The following is an 18872-nucleotide window of genomic DNA, read 5'->3' as shown; positions in this document are numbered from 1 at the left end:
AGCAAAAAATCCATCATTCAAGAAAACATCCCAATCCTAAACCAAAACATGAACTCCTCAGGAAAATATAATGTTGACCCACAAGGGACAGCTTGAAACAAACATTGCTCATGTTATCACAAATAAAACAGCAAACAACAACGAGGGTATCAGATCAACTACCAACTTCAGTTAAGAAGGAAAGAAAATCTGCTGCGTCAAATCGATTGTTTCAAGCTTATTGCAGCAGACCTTATACACAAAATTCAGCCCAAGGAAAACTGAACCCAAGCAAAAGTATCATCGAACATTCTAATGGCTATCAAACCGAAAGGTCAAGTAAGGAAAAATATGAAATTTCTCGTGACCAAATCAAACACGTTTGGTAAGACTGCTGCAATACTTTTATGTGATTTCATTTCTTTGACCCAACCGAGAGGTGTTCATGCTAAAACAATTTTTCCACACTTACCCAACAAACATCTCCATCAAACATCAAAACCTTGCTTTTAAACCAGGAAAAACAACAACATTCAAACGTGCAAATATACCAAAAATCAGTCCAAGAAAATGCAATCATTTCTCAAAGCTTTTTTTTCCAGTTCGTGGGATTTCAATGTAATCTTTTCTGGGTTCATCCAGCATTCTCATCCTAAAATCTAAACGAAAATCCCAACAAAACCCCAAGCATCAACAAGAATCCTCATTTTCATCAAACTAGAAGGGATAATGTAAGAAAGAAAGAAAGGAAAAAAAACATTCGGAAAACTTACTCATCTAAAGGCAACTAAACATTAATCTAATCATTCTCAGGCATGGTTTTCCCCCTTTTAAAAAAAATACACGGAAAACAAGAGTCTCCGTGGCTTAAAACCGCCCCACCCCCAGATTCATAAATAGGAAAGAAGACGAAGCGGAAAGAAAACAAATGAATAGGGTGACAGCATAGCGACTGCAAATTTTATGCCTTGGCTGCAAATCCCATAATCTAGCAAAAATGAGAAAACTACCTTTAGCCTAGGCGAAACGTCCAAACACAAGCTGATGAAGGTGATTCTACCACAGAAACGCCCCGCACTGGAAAAAGACTGCAACTTGGAACGCCAATCTGGTTTCTCCTTCCTTACTTCAGCCGAATCTCCTTTTCTTATTCTCAATTCCAGATCTCCTTTTCAACTTTTCTCTCTTCAAGCTCGTTGTTTACTCACCTGGTTTTCCATTTGTTAAAGCTCTCTCTTTCTTTTTTTACTCGATTTTCTGCTCTGTTTTCTCTCAACTCTCTCGGTTCTTTTCCTATCTTTTAGCTTTCAGACGAAGCACCCTCTTTTCTCTTGGCCGAAAGCCTTTTTCTAGTTCTGTCCTCTCCGCCGTCACTCCCTTTTTGCTCTCCTGATTCTCCTTTTTTTTCGAACCCCTTTTTCATGGCTTTATATAAACATCAGCCATCCCTCAAACCTAGCATCTACGGTTGTTGTTTTCTTTCTGCATTTCCGGATGATTTTCGGCCGTGAGATGGCCCCCTCACATGCGTTTGGAGCTTATGGATGAAGCCATATGGCCTGTACCATGATCATCTGACGGAGCCAAAAAAAGATGAACGAAAAACAAGTGGAAAAGGAGTTGAAAAATGGCGCTGCAATTTTTTCGTTTCTGCATTCTGTTGGCATGCCGCGTTTTTTTTTTTTTTTTATAGCAATTCATTAATTCCTGGATTTTTCCTTTCTTTCCAATGAGTTAATAATAGTGAAAATAATGAAAATAAAAATAAAATTTAAACAAAGTCAACTACAAAGGAATTAGGATGCCGGAATTTTGTGTTTGATTGATGATGAATATTTTCAATGAATTAATAAAGGAAAATAATTTTTCTTGATCACAAATCGAAACAATGCAAAGGCAGCGAAAGCCAAAAAATGCTAAAAATAATTTTTCCCCTTTTTCTTTTTTTTTTTCCTTTGCAATTTCCTTTTATTTTCACTAATTCCAACAAAATTTCTTAAATTGAACCCAAAGAATTGTGAGTAATTTTTTTCCTCTTTTCTGATGAATTTTGCGCTAAAGTGTCTTAAAAAAATGAAAATAAAAATAAGTAATGATAACTAATCATGAAAAATAATAACAAATAAAAATAAACTAAAAAATTTGGTGTCTACAGGAGGAATGTCGGATAAAGGATCCTGAGTTATGTTTAGAGAACCCTGATACTTTAAGAGCCGAAAAGAGGAAGGATACATTGATCTACAGGCCGAATGTTTCTACTATAGAACTTGGCATTCAAACGAACCCGAGCTCGGCTGAGGTGTGTAGGGTTTCAGATTCGCTGGAGGCATTGCCCGCCCTTACTCAGAAGATTAGAATTGATCAAATTGAAAAGAATTCGATCTCGACTCAATCTGGGGTGGCTGATCTTGTGGTTTTCACTAAACAAATTGAAAAATTAGTTGTTGGGATAGCTGGGACAACTTTGACGGAGCAACACTTGATGACCAATACCCAGACGTACGCTCCAACTATTGATTCAAATTCTGTAGTGGTTAGTCGACAGGAAGGTACGAACGGGGTTGCGGTTGGCATGAAGGGAGCTACATCGATTTTGGATTTCCCAGATTTTAATTCTTTTACTCATGTTGCTACACAGGAAGCTGGTGAAGGCAGTGGTAAGGAGGCGACTCAGTTTTCTTCAAGCACGGGGCAGATGGCTGATGAGGTCATTCAAGTAGCCGTTGGGAAACTAATTGAACAATTGGCTAGGAAGGTTGTTCATGAAAAAGAGATGGAGGCTAGCTTCAGTGACACAATGGAGGAGGAGGATGCCTTCACTCCAGAAGAAATTGCCAGGAGACAGATTTTGCTAGTTAAGGAGATGAACCTCTCGCCTAGAAAGGTTTCGAATGCTAGGCAATCGATGGAAGTACTTCGTAACAGGCTAGATGGCCTACGTCCTCGTAACGAATGGCAAACGGTGTCTAGAAGTAGCAAAAAGAGAGGTTCTTCCCCTTCTCAAGCTTCAATTTTGCTGTCTAAATGATTAATCCTCCATTTTGGAATGTTAGGGAAGTGGGCAACAAACCTACTCTAGCAAGATTACGTAAGTTCTGTTGTCTACACTCATTGTCATTGATTGCTTTGTTCGAGCCATTACTTGTAGTATCCCAATTGGATCATGTTTGGGTAAAGCTAAACTTTCCTCAAGTTGTAGCAAACGTTGAGGGACGAATTTGGGTGTTCTTTGATCAGTCTTTTTCGGCTGTAATTGTCTCTCAGTCTGCTCAATTTATTGCACTGAAGATGTTCAATTCTCTTATCAGGGAGGACTTTTTGGTTGTTTTCTTTCATACATCATGTGATGAGGATGTTAGGAAGAACTTGTGAGAGAATTTAGCTTCTTTATGCTCTGCAGGTTTACCTACACTTATAGTAGGAGATTTCAATGTGATCCTGGCAGCCTCTGAGAAAAAGGGTGGAAGACCATTTGTAGTTTCGGAGGCTGAGGATTTTTCAAATTTTATCGAGACCTCGGAGTTGTGTGATGTGGTTTTGGGGTCTAAATACACTTGGTGTAATAACAGATTTGGGTGGGCTAGAGTGTGGAAAAGGTTGGATCGGCTTCTGCTGAATTCTAATTGGGGACATTTGAACGTGGCTACGTCTGTTTTCCACTTGAATAGGACAATGTTTGATCATGCTCCCTTTTTGATTTCTTCAAAAAATTCAGTTGTTCAACCTTCCCGAAGTTTTCACTTCTTGAATGTTTGGTGCTCTCATCACCAGTTCTTAGATGTTGTTAAACAAGCTTGGATGCTGCCTGTATAAGGTCGACCTATTTGAACATTGTTACTTAAACTGAAAAATGTTAATTTTTTTTGATTAACTGGGATAGAGAGGTCTTTGGTAATATCGCTGATAGGGTCAAAGAAGCTAAGGAAATAGTTAGTTTATAGGAATTGGCTCTGGAAGAGGATCAATCAGAAAATAATCAAGTTTTTTTGCATCAACCTTAGGCGTATTTGAAGTTTGAATTAAGTAAGGAGGCAAAAGGCCAAGATCAAGTGGTTACAGGAGGGTGATGCAAATTCTAAATTTTTCATAACATGGTGAGGCAACGGAGGGCAAAATTGTTTATTCATCGAATTAAAAAGCAAGATGGAAGTTGGGAAGAAGATTTTAACAAAATAAAAATTATGGCTGAGCAGTTTTTTCCTAGAATTTTTGTGGGACCAGTGCAGGAGGCTTCCGTTGAGCCTAGATTATTATAATGGATTCCCAAGCTGCTAACATAATAGGAAAATGACCTGTTGCAAGGGGTTCTGAATAGGGATGAGGTAAAGGGAACTATTTTTGCCATGGATGAGGAGTGTGCGCCCGGACTAGATGGCTTCACGAGAAAGTTTTTTACGGCTTCTTGGGGGATTGTGGGAAAAGATGCGGTCTCGAAGGTCCAAGATTTCTTTGTTGAGGCGAGTTTGCCTTTGGGGGTACACGTCCACCTTGCTTGCCTTAATTCCCAAAGTTGTGAATCCAACTTTCTTCTCAAATTTCTGGCCTATTAGCTTGTGTAACTTTGTAAACAAGATTATCTCCAAAATATTGGCTTGTCGATTGGAAAAGGTGTTGGTTAAGATCATTTCCCCCCAACAAAGTGCCTTTCTTAAGGGATCTCTGACAACGTATTGCTGGCCCAGGAGATGATTTCTACTATTAATAAGAAGGTTAGGGATGCTCATGTGGCGCTAAAATTGGATATGGTCAAGACTTATGACAGGGTTACGTGGGTATTTTTAGTTAGGATGTTACGTTCATTTGGCTTTGGAGAAATTTTCATTGACATGGTGTGGCGATTAGTTTCCAATTGCCATTTTTCTGTTCTTATTAATGGTCAACCATGTGGTTTTTTCAAATCCACTTGCGGGTTGAGATGAGGGGACCACCTGTCAGTAGTTTTATTTGTCATTGCAGGGGAAGTTCTCTCACGTGGTTTAAACGCCCTACTAGATCAACCTCGGTTTACCCTATTTTCTGTGGCCAGGAAGGCTACGTCAGTTTCTCATCTAGCGTATGTTGATGATATCATTATTTTTTCTCGGGGTGATCCATGATCTCTTCGATGTGTGATGCAAATTCTTCAGGACTACCAAGATTGTTCATGCCAATTGATTAATAAAGATAAAAGTTATTTTTTAACTTCGTCTAAGTGTTCTTCCTCTAGGCGAGCGGTGGTGGCTAAGTTAACAGGATTTTCTTATAAGTCATTCCTAGTTAAATATTTAGGATGCCCTCTATTCCTAGGGAGGAAAGTGCGCTCTTTATTCTCGAGGCTAATTGATTCAATCGCTGGTAGGATAAGTAGCTGGTCCTCTAAGTGGTTATCCTTTGGAGGTCGTTTGGTAATTAAATCAGTCATGTTATCAATGCTGGTATATCTTCTCTCAGTTCTTGATCCTCCAAAGGAGGTGATTAATCATATCCATCAACTGCTTGGAAATTTTCTGTGGGGGTCCATGGAGGGTGAACAAAGGCACGATTGGCTTTCATGGTCAAAGTTGTGTCAAAAATTCGAGGAAGGGGTTGGGCTTTGCGGTCGCTCCACACTTCTATTGAGGCGTTCTCATGTAAGTTGTGGTGGAGATTTCAACGAGGATGTCTTTGGTCAGATTTCATGTTGACAAGATATTCAACGATGGAATTCATCTTAATCAAGTACAAGTTACTTCTTGTTCTTCAGCCACTTGGAACAGAATGCGTTGGGTGAGAAATATGGTGGAGCTTCATGCAGTTTGGGATTTGGCAGAAGGGCATAACTCATCTGGTGGGACAATTGGTTGGGTGATGGCCTCCTTGCATGGCAGTTTCCATACCTTGCTGGAGATGAGGCAATATTGACTTACTGGACAGATGGAGCTTGGGATTTCGTGGCGTTAAGTAAGGTACTTCCATGTGAAATTTTGCAGAGAATATCTTCACACTTTTATTGTTTGAAGGATGGCTCCCAGGATGCCATGCTTTGGTCTGATACAGCTTCTGGGTGTTTCAAGATTAGCTTTATGGTAAAGTTTATAGCTCCGGCCTCAGCTTTGTCTTGGCTCTCTAAGTATGTCTGGGTGAATGGCCTACCGCCAAAATTCTCATGCTTGCTATGGAGATTATTATAGTTTAAATTACCTATTTCGGATGTATTGTTTAAATTTAATGTTCATGGTCCTTCGAGATGCTATTGTTGCGATGACCAATAGTTGGAGACTTTGTAGCATGTGTTCTCCTTGAGGGATATTCCTATGCAAATTTGGATATTTGTTGAGATGCTATTTGGGTTTTCTTCCCAAGGGAAGCTGGTATGTGATCGGTGTATGTCTTGGTGGCTTAGTACCTTACCTTATTGGATGCTGAGATGGATTTTACGGGTGGCGCCAGCTGTAATCTTGTGGCACTTGTGGTGAGCAAGGAATTTGTATGTGTATAACGGGCATGTTTTGCCAGTCTGTATTCTATCTCATAGGATCTTAGGAGATTTGCGGGACGTGCTTGTATCAAAGTTTTCACTTTTTTGACGGCGTTCTCTTGGGGAAAGTTGGCAGGATGTGGTTCAATATCTTGGAAGGATCCCCTTGTCTGTCCATGCACTCTACATTTATTGGATTCAGCCTCCGGCGGGAGTGTTTAAACTGAATTTTGATGGCTCGTTTAAGGATCAATTTAAGGCCAGGGGTGGAGGGGTGTTGAGGGACTCATACGGTTGGGTGGTATTTGCTTTTCCGAGTCTTATAGTGGTGAAACTTCGCTACAAGCCAAGGCTAGGGCATTATGTACGGGGTTTGAGTTGTGTAGCTTGTTTTGCATTGCTCCTATGATGGTTGAGGGCGATTCTAAAATTATCATTGAATCTTTGAACGATATCGGTGCGGTCTCGCCATTTGTTCTTCCTGTATTTCGTCGAATTCGTAAGTTGCCTTCTGTTGGCATCTCCTATTTGCATACATATCGGGAGGGTAATGCTGTTGCAGACTCTCTGGTAGGGATGTAATCGAACCGAGCTGCTCGCGAGCTTGACCACTTCCCACTCCCCCTCTTTAAACTCCGATTCATATTTTTCATAGAGAAATCTCTGATCAAGGATAGAACAAGATCCGCTCTGCATCATATCTAAGGGATTCCTCGATTCGAGCCGAAGAAGCAATGTCACTCGATCATTATCAAACTGACTGCAATCTTTTTCTGTCCGTGAAGATTCCACCAGAGCGCCTTCTACTTCCAATAGGCCATGAACTAGATCCGAATCGTTCTCAACAAGTCCATAAGAAGTGATCCCATTTTTTTCATCGAGTCTGGGTAGAGACCAAAGATCTTGGGCGACCGATCCGGCAGAACAACTCAAAAGATAAAGAAGTACGAAAGTTATTGCAAAGGATTTTAAAGATTTAATCTATTAGTTTTTTATTCAACCCTTTAATTAAAATAACTTTTAACTAAAGGTCTTATCCCCACTCTTCTAAAAAAGAGAAATTTTTTATTAATCTAACTTTGATAAAAGCTTGACTCGAACTCTGTCAAACCGAGTTCGAGCAGCTCGATAAGATTATAGAGTCGAGTTCGAGCATCCAGAAGCGATGCCTGAAGGCTTGACGAGCCTTATCGAGTATTTTCATTTTAATTATCTAATCTATTATTATTATAAAATTACCCTTATACCCAAAAGAATTGTCAAATTTACGAAATGTTTCAAATCATATAAAAATTTTAAAAGGGCAATAATGTCTTTTCGCTCAAAAATTATCAAGAAAATGAAATTTCATAACTCGAGCTCGACCGAGCTCGATAAGGCTCGCATGGACTCGAGCCCATGCGAGTCGAGCTCGAGTACTGCGAGCAAGCTTCGAGCTCGAGCTCGAGTTCCAATAATACTACTCGCTTGAGCTCGAGCACCCTATATATATATCGAATCGAGCTCGAGTATAGCAATACTCGAGCTCGACTCGATTCGATTACAGCCCTACTCTCTGGCATTAGTAGCGGAGCCAGAAAAAATTTTCAGTGGGGGCAAAAGCAACTCTAAAATTTTTTATCTACTCTTTTTCTAGTTTTTTAAGGAAAAAAATATTCACCAACAAGTACAAATAAGTACAAATGATATATTTATTCAATGAAAAATTTAAAAAGACAAACTCAAAATTATTAATGTAATAATAATTTTATTTCAAAAAGCAAACTAAACCATTTACAATTGCTCATGACGAGTTTTCATATTTTGATAACGGTTTACAACCTTTTCATTTTGAATTTCACGAAATATATTTTTCTCAATATAAGTAACAAAACAATTATTCATCCAAATATCTTCCATTCTATTTTGTAATAGATTTTTCAGTATATTCATAACTGAAAAAACCTTTTTTACGGTAGCTATAACAACAGGTAAAATCAAAAGTAACTTTAGGAGCATATAAATCAATGGATACACAAAACTGCAGGGGGCACATTTAAAATTATATCAAATTTTTATGAATATTATAAAAATTTAAGGGAGGCAATGGAGGCCCGTGCCCCTAGTGTAAATCCACCCCCGTCTGGCATCCATTGGCAGTTGTTCTAATAGGTTTTTAATATTTCCCATACTTCAATCTTTGCCTAGGTCTATTAGAGGTCTCCGTAACGTTGATAGGCTAAGAATTGGTAGCTTTAGATTTTTCAGACGACCGTCTATGGCTTGTATTTAGTAGGAGGTACGGTTCATGTCACCCTCCGTTCTTGCACTTTCGTTATTTACTTGAATAAAAGGGTATTTTGGCTAAAAAAAAAATTATACGAGATTGTTGACCAACTCTCTTTTCAAATTAAGCAAGATTAAAACTGAGTTTGGAAGTTGAAGTATTACTTCACGCCATGGTTTGACAATACAAATGGTCCTATTACTTGAAGAGTGGTTCAAGGTTTGCCATTCACTTTGGGAATGAACGATAGTAATTCTCTAGAATACCAAATTTGGGCTGAAATAGGTTTCATTCCTTAAGGTAAATATAACTTTTGACTTGCACCTTTTCACTTGCTAATGACTAAATTACTTTCTCATATATGCAACCACATTTAGAAACATTTTGATTATGTCGTGTTAAACTAATAACAGTAAGTTTATAGGTTTTCTAATACTATTGATATCGACATAATAGTGAATATAAAAAATCAGATGTGCCTAAAACCTTAGGAAAAGGTTGATTAATATTAGAAAGTTTTTATTAATTATATTAATTATGATATTTTAACATAATTTGTATTGTTTTAGTCCGAACTTCTCCTTTTTGGGAATTGAAAAAATGCAGCACAAGCATAAACTCAGAAGTTATATCTATTTCAATGTTACTGTTGTAGTTTGTTTTAACTTTTAAGTGAAGTACAAAGGTTAACAATGAAACAGAAAAGGTAAAGATATTAAATAGTCATCACATTCCCCAAAACACGTGACATATTAAACTTCATGAGCATCTCAAATCAAGGCTTTATAAGTATATTGGTGATTGCAGGTATAATTAAGGGGATGATTGGTTTAGTTTGACATTGGATAGATGAGATTAATGGTTAATTTGACATTGGGTGACGTTGTAAAGGTCGCAGTCTTCTTTGAATAAAAAAAAATTTAATTCTAAAGTTCTAAGGTCACATCAATTACCATTTAGAACTATTTAGTAAATCACAATAAGTTTAAGGGGACAATGATTTAGGAATGGCATGCATTATTATAATTAAATTAAGCATTACAAATTTCTAATATGTAAGACAATTCAAGGTACCATTGATGCCTTAATTTATTGTTTAAACTTGAGACTTTAGAAATTAGAAATTTTAGACTCAAATGTTTATATTAATCCTCATTTCACTATTTTTGAGTTATCCGTAATCATAATAAAACAAATAATAATAAGACAATTCATAGGCTAAGTATTATTGATAATACTTAAACAAAATCTAAGGTTACAATGCCTTACGAATAACTAATCACCACTAGTAACATCAGTTATGAATTATGAATTCCAAATATGAAACTCAATTCAAGGTCCAAGTGTTGTTGATATTAGGAAGTGAAGTCACAAGGTGACAATGACTTAGGAAATATTTAATCAAGACTGGCAAATATTAATTTAGAACTCCGAATGGGTACCTGAATTCAAGGTAGTCGTATTATTAATAACATTAATTCTTAATTACTGCTAGTATAATTGATAAAATTAGTTAAGATTTTTCTAATGAATGCCCATTGGACACTCGTTAATATATTTAACATTCATCTAACCTACCATGTAAATATACATACTAATAATTATTATATTCCCTTACATTTATAAAATTTTTCAATTTAATCTTACCTACTCTCTTTTATATTTATTTACTTTCTCTAATTAATCTCACATTTCTAAAATATGACACCTAAAATATATTTTAACAAATACCCTATGACACCCATTAGACAAATCCAATTAGTTATTGACCTACAAATTAAACGACGTGACATTTAATATACTTCTCTCTCTACCCACTGTTTTCTTTGCTTTCTTTCTACTCTCAACCTTCTCTTTGCCGCTCTTCCTCTATAAGACCTTGGTCTCAAACCAAGGTCACCCTTCCTCTTTCACTGTTTTTATTTTGTGTTTAATAAAATCTCTTCTAGTGTATCTTAATGAGAGTTTCTCTTTCCTAATATTTACATGTAATAGTTTTCTTCTCTTCTAAACTATCCTAGCAAGAATTTTGTCTAGTCTTTTTTAACTTTTTGCTTAAATCTAAAAGTTTTTTCAGATCTGTTTGTTTGATCTAGAATTTTTTGGATCTTCTCATCAAATCTAAGCATTAATTTTGAACTTGAGCTAGTTGAATAATAGATATGAGGGAATAGACATGTATAGATATTTATAGAGCAACTCGTGCAATTGGTCAGATTTAATAAATTGTGATTCACAATGTAATATTTTTTATTTTGTAAATCTTTTAAATCTAATGATTTTCAAATTAGTTATATTTGTGACATGTTCTATGTATTTTCTGCTATTAGTGCAACTATTTTATCAAACAAATCATGTTGGACAATTTTAAACTAATTTATTAATAATATTAGCTCCTGTCTTATAATTGCCATGGCCAATGTTAGCCGTGTAACTCAATTCAAAATCCCTGTATTAATAACATTAATTAATAATTACAAGTTGACAATGTGGCATTTGGAGCAAAGACTAATTGTCATGTGTATAAGTTGTATTATAAAAGAATGAAATCAATTAAAAGATGAAAACAATTAACAGCTATATTTCACTGTTTAAAAAGTTCATATTCAATACATTATACAAAACAAATGAGCAACAAAACAAACTAATAATCACAAGATTCAACAAAATAGACTAATCATCTCTTTCACACGAGGTGTGCTATGACTTATGATTTTGAACAGAAATTTTTTTTTTTTTTTGAATTTGCGCTTCTTCTCCTTCCTTTCTTTACTTCCACAAAATACTTTATAACTATCACAATTTTAAGAGTTTCAGAGAAATTTTCCTCGTAAACAGCCTTGTTTTGCCTTGTGTTTTCTGTCTTCTCTTAGATCCCTTCTTCTCATATAGCATAACTAATTTTTGCTCATTGTCAAGTTCTATCAATCATAAAATGGCGCCATTTGGTATGTCAATTGGCATTATTTTATAATTGCAAGTTACAGTTCATCATTAAAAAATTTTGCAATAGTTATTTCCTTCAATTACTTACTAACAGTTAATTAGTGCTCGAATTGCTTAATCGTCAGATATTAATTTCTAATAAAACATAATGTCTTAGGGTATATGAGTAATTTCTCCCCATGTGAAATAAGTAATTGATCCCACAATTCTGTCAGGGAAGGTAAGTATAATTTTGCAAATCTCAAGGGAGACCAGTGAAATTGTAAGAAACCTTAGCTGAGGTTTCTGAAATTATCCCTGTATCATATTTGGAATTCATTTTTGGCTTGTTTTATGCCTATCAAATGATATAAAGTTTGTTATAATGCATGCTACGAATACCGATATCTGCCCAACTAGTAAAGCATTGGCAACGTTTATCAGTGGAAAGATTATTTAGCATTGGCAAATTTTTTTATTTTTTTGGAGGGACATTCCAACCTTTAATAAGGTGTCATGGTAGTTCACTGGTCTAGGATAGATACCAATTTATTTTGGGGATAAATTCAGAAACAATATCACTTTTTTTTTCAGAAAGTATGTCAATGTTACTTGGCTCTCTTAACATTTACTGAGAAAACTTTGGTCTGGTAGTTAAGGTTGAGACTCTAAGAATTAAAAGTCTTGAGTTCAAATTTTCCTTCTCTTGTCTCGCTTCTTAAATCACACCCATCCCATGCTTAGGTCTTTGTGAATCTTATATGCCAAGTGAATTCTCAAATTGATCATAAATTAAACTCTTGTTTGCTTAAGCTAGTCAGACAGGTCATCAATTTTTACGAGAGGGTGCTTATTCTTAACGATGATCTTGTTGAACTTGCCATAGTCAATTCATAACCTTAAGGCATCATCGGTCTAATGACCTTTATGCCCAGCAAGTCTTACATTTACTCTTCAATTTGGGTGCCAAAGGCATTTGAGATTCAAACTCTTTATCTAACGGTATTTTAGGTAAATCCTCGAGAAACACATTCAGAAGCTGTTAACAACTGAAATCTCTTCAAAAGATTGCACTTTAGTAGTATTTAACACATAACCAAGTAATTCTCAGCACCTTTCCTCAGTGCTCTCACTGTATATTTCTGAGATTTAGGCCTACTACTAGCAGTACTTCGATATCGAAGTTACCCGATCACGGGAGAGGAAAGGGGTGTGGGACAATGCAGGGCGGAGAGTTAGAAAATGGGGCGGCCCTCTTGCATTCCTCGTCCCGTTCCCTACGTGCGCACGTACGCACGTGCACATACATATATATATATATATATATATATATATATACACACACATATGTATGTATGATATATGTAAATATGAAATGAAAAATCTAACATTTTGTTGCTGTAAAAGGATAAATTGTTGTGTTAGTTTACTTCTTTTTTTTTTTTAATGTTTGGCATGTTGTTTTTAAAACAACAATAATGGGTTTAGATTTTATGTAAAATCAAATATGGAAAAATGAATTCAAAATATCAAAAAACTTAAATTTTATGTCATGATGAATTTTTTGGTTAAAAATTCAAAGAATGATTAATAAATTTATTATTAATATTTGTGTGTGTGTGAGAGTATAAGAAAAAACTTGTAATGGCCACCAACGGGATAATATTAAGTAACTTTTTATGGATTAAAAACACCTCAAATAAAATTTTCAACATGAATAATTCGTGCCATAAAAGCAACTGTTGCTACATTTTGTCCCATCATAAATACACCTTCACGCAGTTTGACTCCATTTCCAATCTTTTTGGAGTAGTATACTTCAAACCTTTAATAGAGTAGGACAACAAAAGAGCAATTTTTAAATGGAAACATTTTATTTTATCTCCCTTAAAATGAGTTTTAGAATATTATAATTCGCAATGAGCTGACAACGTTACAAAAAGTTAAAAATAGGGATGGTTAATAATATATTTTTTTTAAAGTGCAAGGTCATCAAGTGGTACCATGAGAAATCTTTCCCAAATTATCCCTATATTTAATTTGTTAGTGTTTTCTCGTCCTTTTGTTTTTATGTAAGTACTCAATTTCTTTTCTAATTATGTATGGGTTGACATTGAAGAAGCTTCAGTGTTGCCAAGCAGCTCACTTTTCTATGAATATATAAACTAAAGAAATATTAAGCAAATATTATTTTATCACCTAAAGTTAATGGATATAACACTGCTTACAAAGCACACTACCATGCAAAAAGTTAAAACTACGAAAGTTGGAGATATCTATCATAAATTACAATGCCAATGAAACCCCATACAAGAAAGACTAAAGGAAGAATTTAGAGTGGAATCGAGTAGATAAATGCTTGAAAACTCCAAAGCAATCTAAAATAAACCTGAATTCTCTGAAAACATCTAAAAGAGTTTGAATATGCATGTCATCCAAAGCGGTGCTACATTTAAAGACAGTAATTGGAGAAAAATCCGCAGAGTGAACTAACTACAGCCCAACCTGAAACAGGATTCCCCTGAACTACACAAACGGATGGCCTTTTGTCTCTAAGCTTTCATTCAGACCAGATGAACATGATGCATAATCACACTAGTCTCTTGTAGGGAACACTGAATGCAAGCCTGATAGCTGCTGAGTGAACATCATGTCTGGTTTTGAAAATGCTGCATTCAAGCCTACGCGTTGCTTCTTAGATGACCTGTCGGCGTCTATGTTGTCAAACAGGTTCATGTGGCAGCCAGACTCAGGAGTTTGAGGCTCCTGGGGAGAGAACGATTCATCCATAGAAAGGCTCTTGGTTGAAGGATGGTCCTTGGCAGGCTTATCTATCACAGGAGGCTCAGAAGTCGGGGGAGGGGTTCCCGGGTCGGTTCTCATCTCAACATCTGCACAATTGTCTGTTACCCCTGCACTTGGCCCTTCTGGAAGAACTCCGTTCAGACGCTGCTGCTCTTCAATTATCTTCTTCAGATACTTTCCCTGGGCTTCAATTCTTAACTGTAGCTGCTTTTGTACCTATTTTGTGGATCAAGTAGAAGAAATAATTGGATTAGTCAACAGATAGATGGCGAATCGTGCATACAACTTCCTACCACTAGACAAGAAACAGTTAGGAGCAATCCCCCATGACTGAATGCCACTATTTGGGAAACTTAAGGCAAGATTTGAGGCTTCAAAAATAGAAATTCACCATTTATGCCAGAAGAAATACAGTTTTCAATCATTTATGAACTCTTTTTTAAGCACACATCGGTATGTCAATAACAGTTGCAGGGCAATACATGGCCAAATGGAAGAGCATAAGCATACTGTTTATTTTTGTATACTAGATCCTCCTAAAACTGAAAATCCTGCAAGTGGCTTCATTTCAAGCGGAAGCCACCTGCTGCAGGCCATGCATCTGCTCAACAAGTTTCTACCATGGGCAATAGTTGCAGTATGGTTGAAGATTACACAAGAACCCTCTGTAATAGAAAAGAACGCTTCCTCTTAGCCATATTATAATATCACACAAAAGCTTAAGAAAAGGATTCTTCATATTGCTGGATTAACCTAAATCTCATGCAGACTTTTACTAGCAGATGTCATCAACATCAAAGCTTAACTGCAACTTTCCCAATTCACTTATGCACACACTATAAATTTTTTCCTCTTCATACAAGAAAATTCGGAAGCAATACTCTATTGTCTGACTATAGGCACCTCACAAGTTAGTTACACACTTAACATTGGTAAACAGGAATTCAACACTATGCAGGGCAACAGTGCTTGGTTCCCAAGGATACTGACACTATTTTTCTATGCAAAGATCGATATTCCCAAACTGGGTGAGATGCATGTCTAAGATGGCTCTTCCCATATAGACAATGTAAGCTAAGACTAAAGCTATGTGAAGGATTTTTTTAAATATGATCAGCTCAAACTCTTGGTCTATGGTCTACATGCAGCATCATGAACATCAATTGCAAATCTACATCACCAAAATGCATTCTAACGAGCCAAATATGGCTTTGCGATGCATGCCAATGTGCAACAACATCAACAAACCAGATAAACTAGTGGAAATCATAGAGAAAAACTTTCCTCTACATGGACACCATGATAAGCATACCTCCAACTGCTCATGCAGTCGCTTTTGCACTTCCATCTGCAGTTTTAGTGCTTCAGTAATTTCCATCCCGCTGTAAAAACAAAGTCAGAAAATCATTATATACAGCAAATGAGTGCAGACCATTTACTTAAACAGAAATTTAGTTTACTATCGAGTAGACTCAAGTAACTTGCTGAGCTGAAACTTCATCAAACCAAACCAGTATATTTCATTTGCAAACACCCATTAGCAAGTTCAGAAGAGCCTATTCAACATAAGGAACCAGAATGCACTTACGATGAACCATCCAAACCAGCAAGCATATCCTTGGCATCTTTCTTGTCCAGCTTTTTCCCTGGAATTTGCATTTCAGACAAACGACATCACAAAGTATCATAATTTTCTCAAATTAAAATGAAAAAGGGAGAGAATCTCAAACATAATTTTAGCAAGTTCTACTTTTTCTTCTTTTTTCGAGTGTAAGATGTGTTTATCTTAGAAATCTAGATACCATAATCACGTAAAAACAGAGAACAATATGCATACCATCAACTGAGGAATCAGGAAGGTATTTGGCAAGTCTGTATTTCTGGAATCAAACAAGAACAACAGAAATCATTAAGCAAAGATCAATCCCAAAAAGAAAGACTATTAGCATGCATTGAACTTCAAACTATACCTGCAAATGGCTCTTGACATGGTAAATTGTTAACCCTTGTACACCCATAACCCTAAGAACACCCTTGGGTGTAGCCCCTGCAATATGATCAACAAGTCTCACAATAACAGATGGAGCATAAATTTGTTATCGAATTCTTCTATGATACACTAAACAACAGTCATAAAAATACTTACTGAATACCCAGCACTCTGCATGAATAGTATCCAGATATTCTACCTATCACACCAGATGATAGAAGGTCCATATAGATAATCTCTAGTATGTCTTTTGTTAATTAAAACAAAACAAGAACAAAAGAGGAGATACGCTACATAATCTCATTGCAGAAGCACTTTGCCATTTTTCAACTGGCTCTTTCATCTTTTTCTCCCATATTTCGTAAACAATCACCAAAAGTTTTAACCTTCTAACAGTTTCTTTACCAAATGTTATACAAAGACAACTTTGGCTAAACTTATTCCTCAAAATACAAAACCCAATTCTTTTAACTTATCAAATCAAACTATGGAACTAGACACGCCTACTAACTACTACATCTTTCATAAACTATCAATTCCTTGAAAACAGAAGCTAGTCAAACCAGAATGAAAACCAAGAAACTTACGATCCGGGCCACCAAGTTGAGCAACAGCATCAACAAATCGTTCATGGAGCTCATTAGTCCAGCGTAGTCGTTGCTTAGAAGCCAGATTGGCCGCGTTGTTGTTTCCTCCATTCATGAAGTCCATCGTTTTCTTTGATACCGAAAAGTTTGAAATGGCTAAACCACAAAATACCCTGTTTTGAGTTAAAACTAAAGGTTCAACTCAAAGGTGCCTGCCCTGTACACAACCACAACAACAAGAAAGAGCCCACAAAGTCAACATCATTGACTTGAAACAAGCCGTGGATTAGTGATAATCCAAATATCAATTAACTATTAATTCTGGAAATTAAGCTTCAGCTCGAGATGCCCTCCAGACAACAAGAACCCACAAAGTCAAAAGCATCACTCTTGAGATTAAAAGAACCCCATGAAAGTACGAAAAAAGCAATGATCATGATAATTTAAATTTCTCAACTATACATAAAAATCGAATCTTTAAAGCAAAATTTCAAAATGAAATGATACTCCTACTAAAATATTTTAGCCAAGATGGGGTTTCCTGAAAAGGGTAAAATCAGAAGCAACTAAAACCAAAATTGAAAATTACAAGTGGTTTTGTCCCAATTTTCACAACAACCCATGATTAAATAGAAAAGCAGAAAGGGAGGTAGCAGACGGACGGAAATAAAAAGATGGAGAAAACATACCTTTCCCTTTTGGAAAAACAAAAAAAAAAAAGCTACTAAAAATAGAAACTGATTAGCTAGCTGAAAATACAACTTTGGAGAAGAATTTTTAAAGGCCAGGAGGCTTGGGGGACAGAAAGATATCCAGTTTCCTTGTTGGCCTTCTTTCTTTCACAAGTTTCAGGGGTGGAAACCCTCTATTATCAGGTTATGGGAAGAGGGATTTCATATAATTTCATTCTCAAGAAAGAACTAGAGAGAATGGGATTGGGAGTGGTCGTGCTACAGGTAAATGGTGGGGTGGGTGGGTCCAGTTCGGCAGAGGTCACATAGTTACAGGCCACAAAGGGAGGAAAGGGGTGCAAAGCTCTATCTGGGACGGAATCTAGTTGGACATATTCCGGGCCGGCCTTTTGTTTTCTTCCTATTTCCTCACTTTCTCTACTCCATTTGTCTTTTCCTACATTTCGCGGACATTTTGTTCTTAGGTGCGTTCAATGAAATATAAAGCCTGAAACCTAAAATTTGAAACGTGAAATTTAAAATCTGAATTAGTGAATTATAAATATAAATTTAATATATTTGAATGTATATCATATTAAGTAATAAGTAAATACTTGTGAATAGTTTACTTATTTATTGGAAAAGTTTTATTTAAAAAATTCAATGTTGAGGGTGTGTTTGAATCATTCAATTTTTCAAAAATTAGTTTTTCAAATACGTAATATTTGAATAAGACTGTTTTTCAAAAACTAGTTTTTCAAATACAATAAATTTTTAAAAAGTACTCTAAAAAGTAATCTAAAAATTAGTTTAAATTTTTTTAAAATTTTAAAAAATATCTCAAAATATATTCTAGAAACTCTTCTACTCTTAAATATCCCAAAATATTTTCTGAAAATATCCCAACATATAATCTAAAAACTTTGCTACAGCAAAATTTTTCAAAAACACCCCCAAAAACAGTTAATCCCAACGGATCACAATGTTAAATTTAAATCTATTAAGTTTAAGAGCACAATTAGTTTATCAAATACAGCCTTAGTCACAATTGAATTTTAATTCCAAAATTTACACAGAATTGTACGTACTTATTCCCCGCTAATGTATACATCATTAGTATTTAAAAGATCATTTTTTAAAAAAAATAAGTTTTTTATAAACACATTTATCAATCATCTTTTTATCTCACATAATTATTATAGTATATCTTTCT

At 35.7% G+C, this 18872-nt stretch overlaps 1 protein-coding gene across 1 annotated transcript; it reads right to left on the bottom strand.

The window, feature by feature from the left end:
* Positions 1-13937: 13937 nt before the first annotated feature.
* LOC113712549 (myb family transcription factor PHL7) lies at positions 13938-18130 on the bottom strand. Its single transcript, XM_027236030.2, has 7 exons — positions 17678-18130; positions 16989-17205; positions 16382-16458; positions 16249-16291; positions 16000-16057; positions 15724-15793; positions 13938-14627 (listed from the first exon to the last, which is right to left on the bottom strand). The coding sequence occupies exons 2-7, from the start codon at positions 17110-17112 to the stop codon at positions 14202-14204; spliced, it is 798 nt and encodes a 265-aa protein (XP_027091831.1). The 5' UTR covers positions 17113-17205; positions 17678-18130; the 3' UTR covers positions 13938-14201.
* Positions 18131-18872: the final 742 nt, after the last annotated feature.

Source organism: Coffea arabica, chromosome 10e (assembly GCF_036785885.1).
Source record: "Coffea arabica cultivar ET-39 chromosome 10e, Coffea Arabica ET-39 HiFi, whole genome shotgun sequence".
NCBI classification, from domain to species: Eukaryota; Viridiplantae; Streptophyta; class Magnoliopsida; order Gentianales; family Rubiaceae; genus Coffea; species Coffea arabica.
Note: the sequence above shows the minus strand (reverse complement) of the source record. Positions and strands in the feature narration are given on the sequence as shown.

What these genes read in the sequence shown, in the direction of transcription:
- LOC113712549 (XM_027236030.2), bottom strand. Translation starts at nt 17,112, where the DNA reads ATGGACTTCATGAATGGAGGAAACAACAACGCGGCCAATCTGGCTTCT. An exon ending in ATGTCAAGAGCCATTTGCAG is followed by an intron (nt 16,292 to 16,381) that starts GTATAGTTTGAA and finishes GTTTGATTCCAG; the next exon opens with AAATACAGACTTGCCAAATA. An exon ending in GACTGCATGAGCAGTTGGAG is followed by an intron (nt 14,628 to 15,723) that starts GTATGCTTATCA and finishes TCCACAAAATAG; the next exon opens with GTACAAAAGCAGCTACAGTT.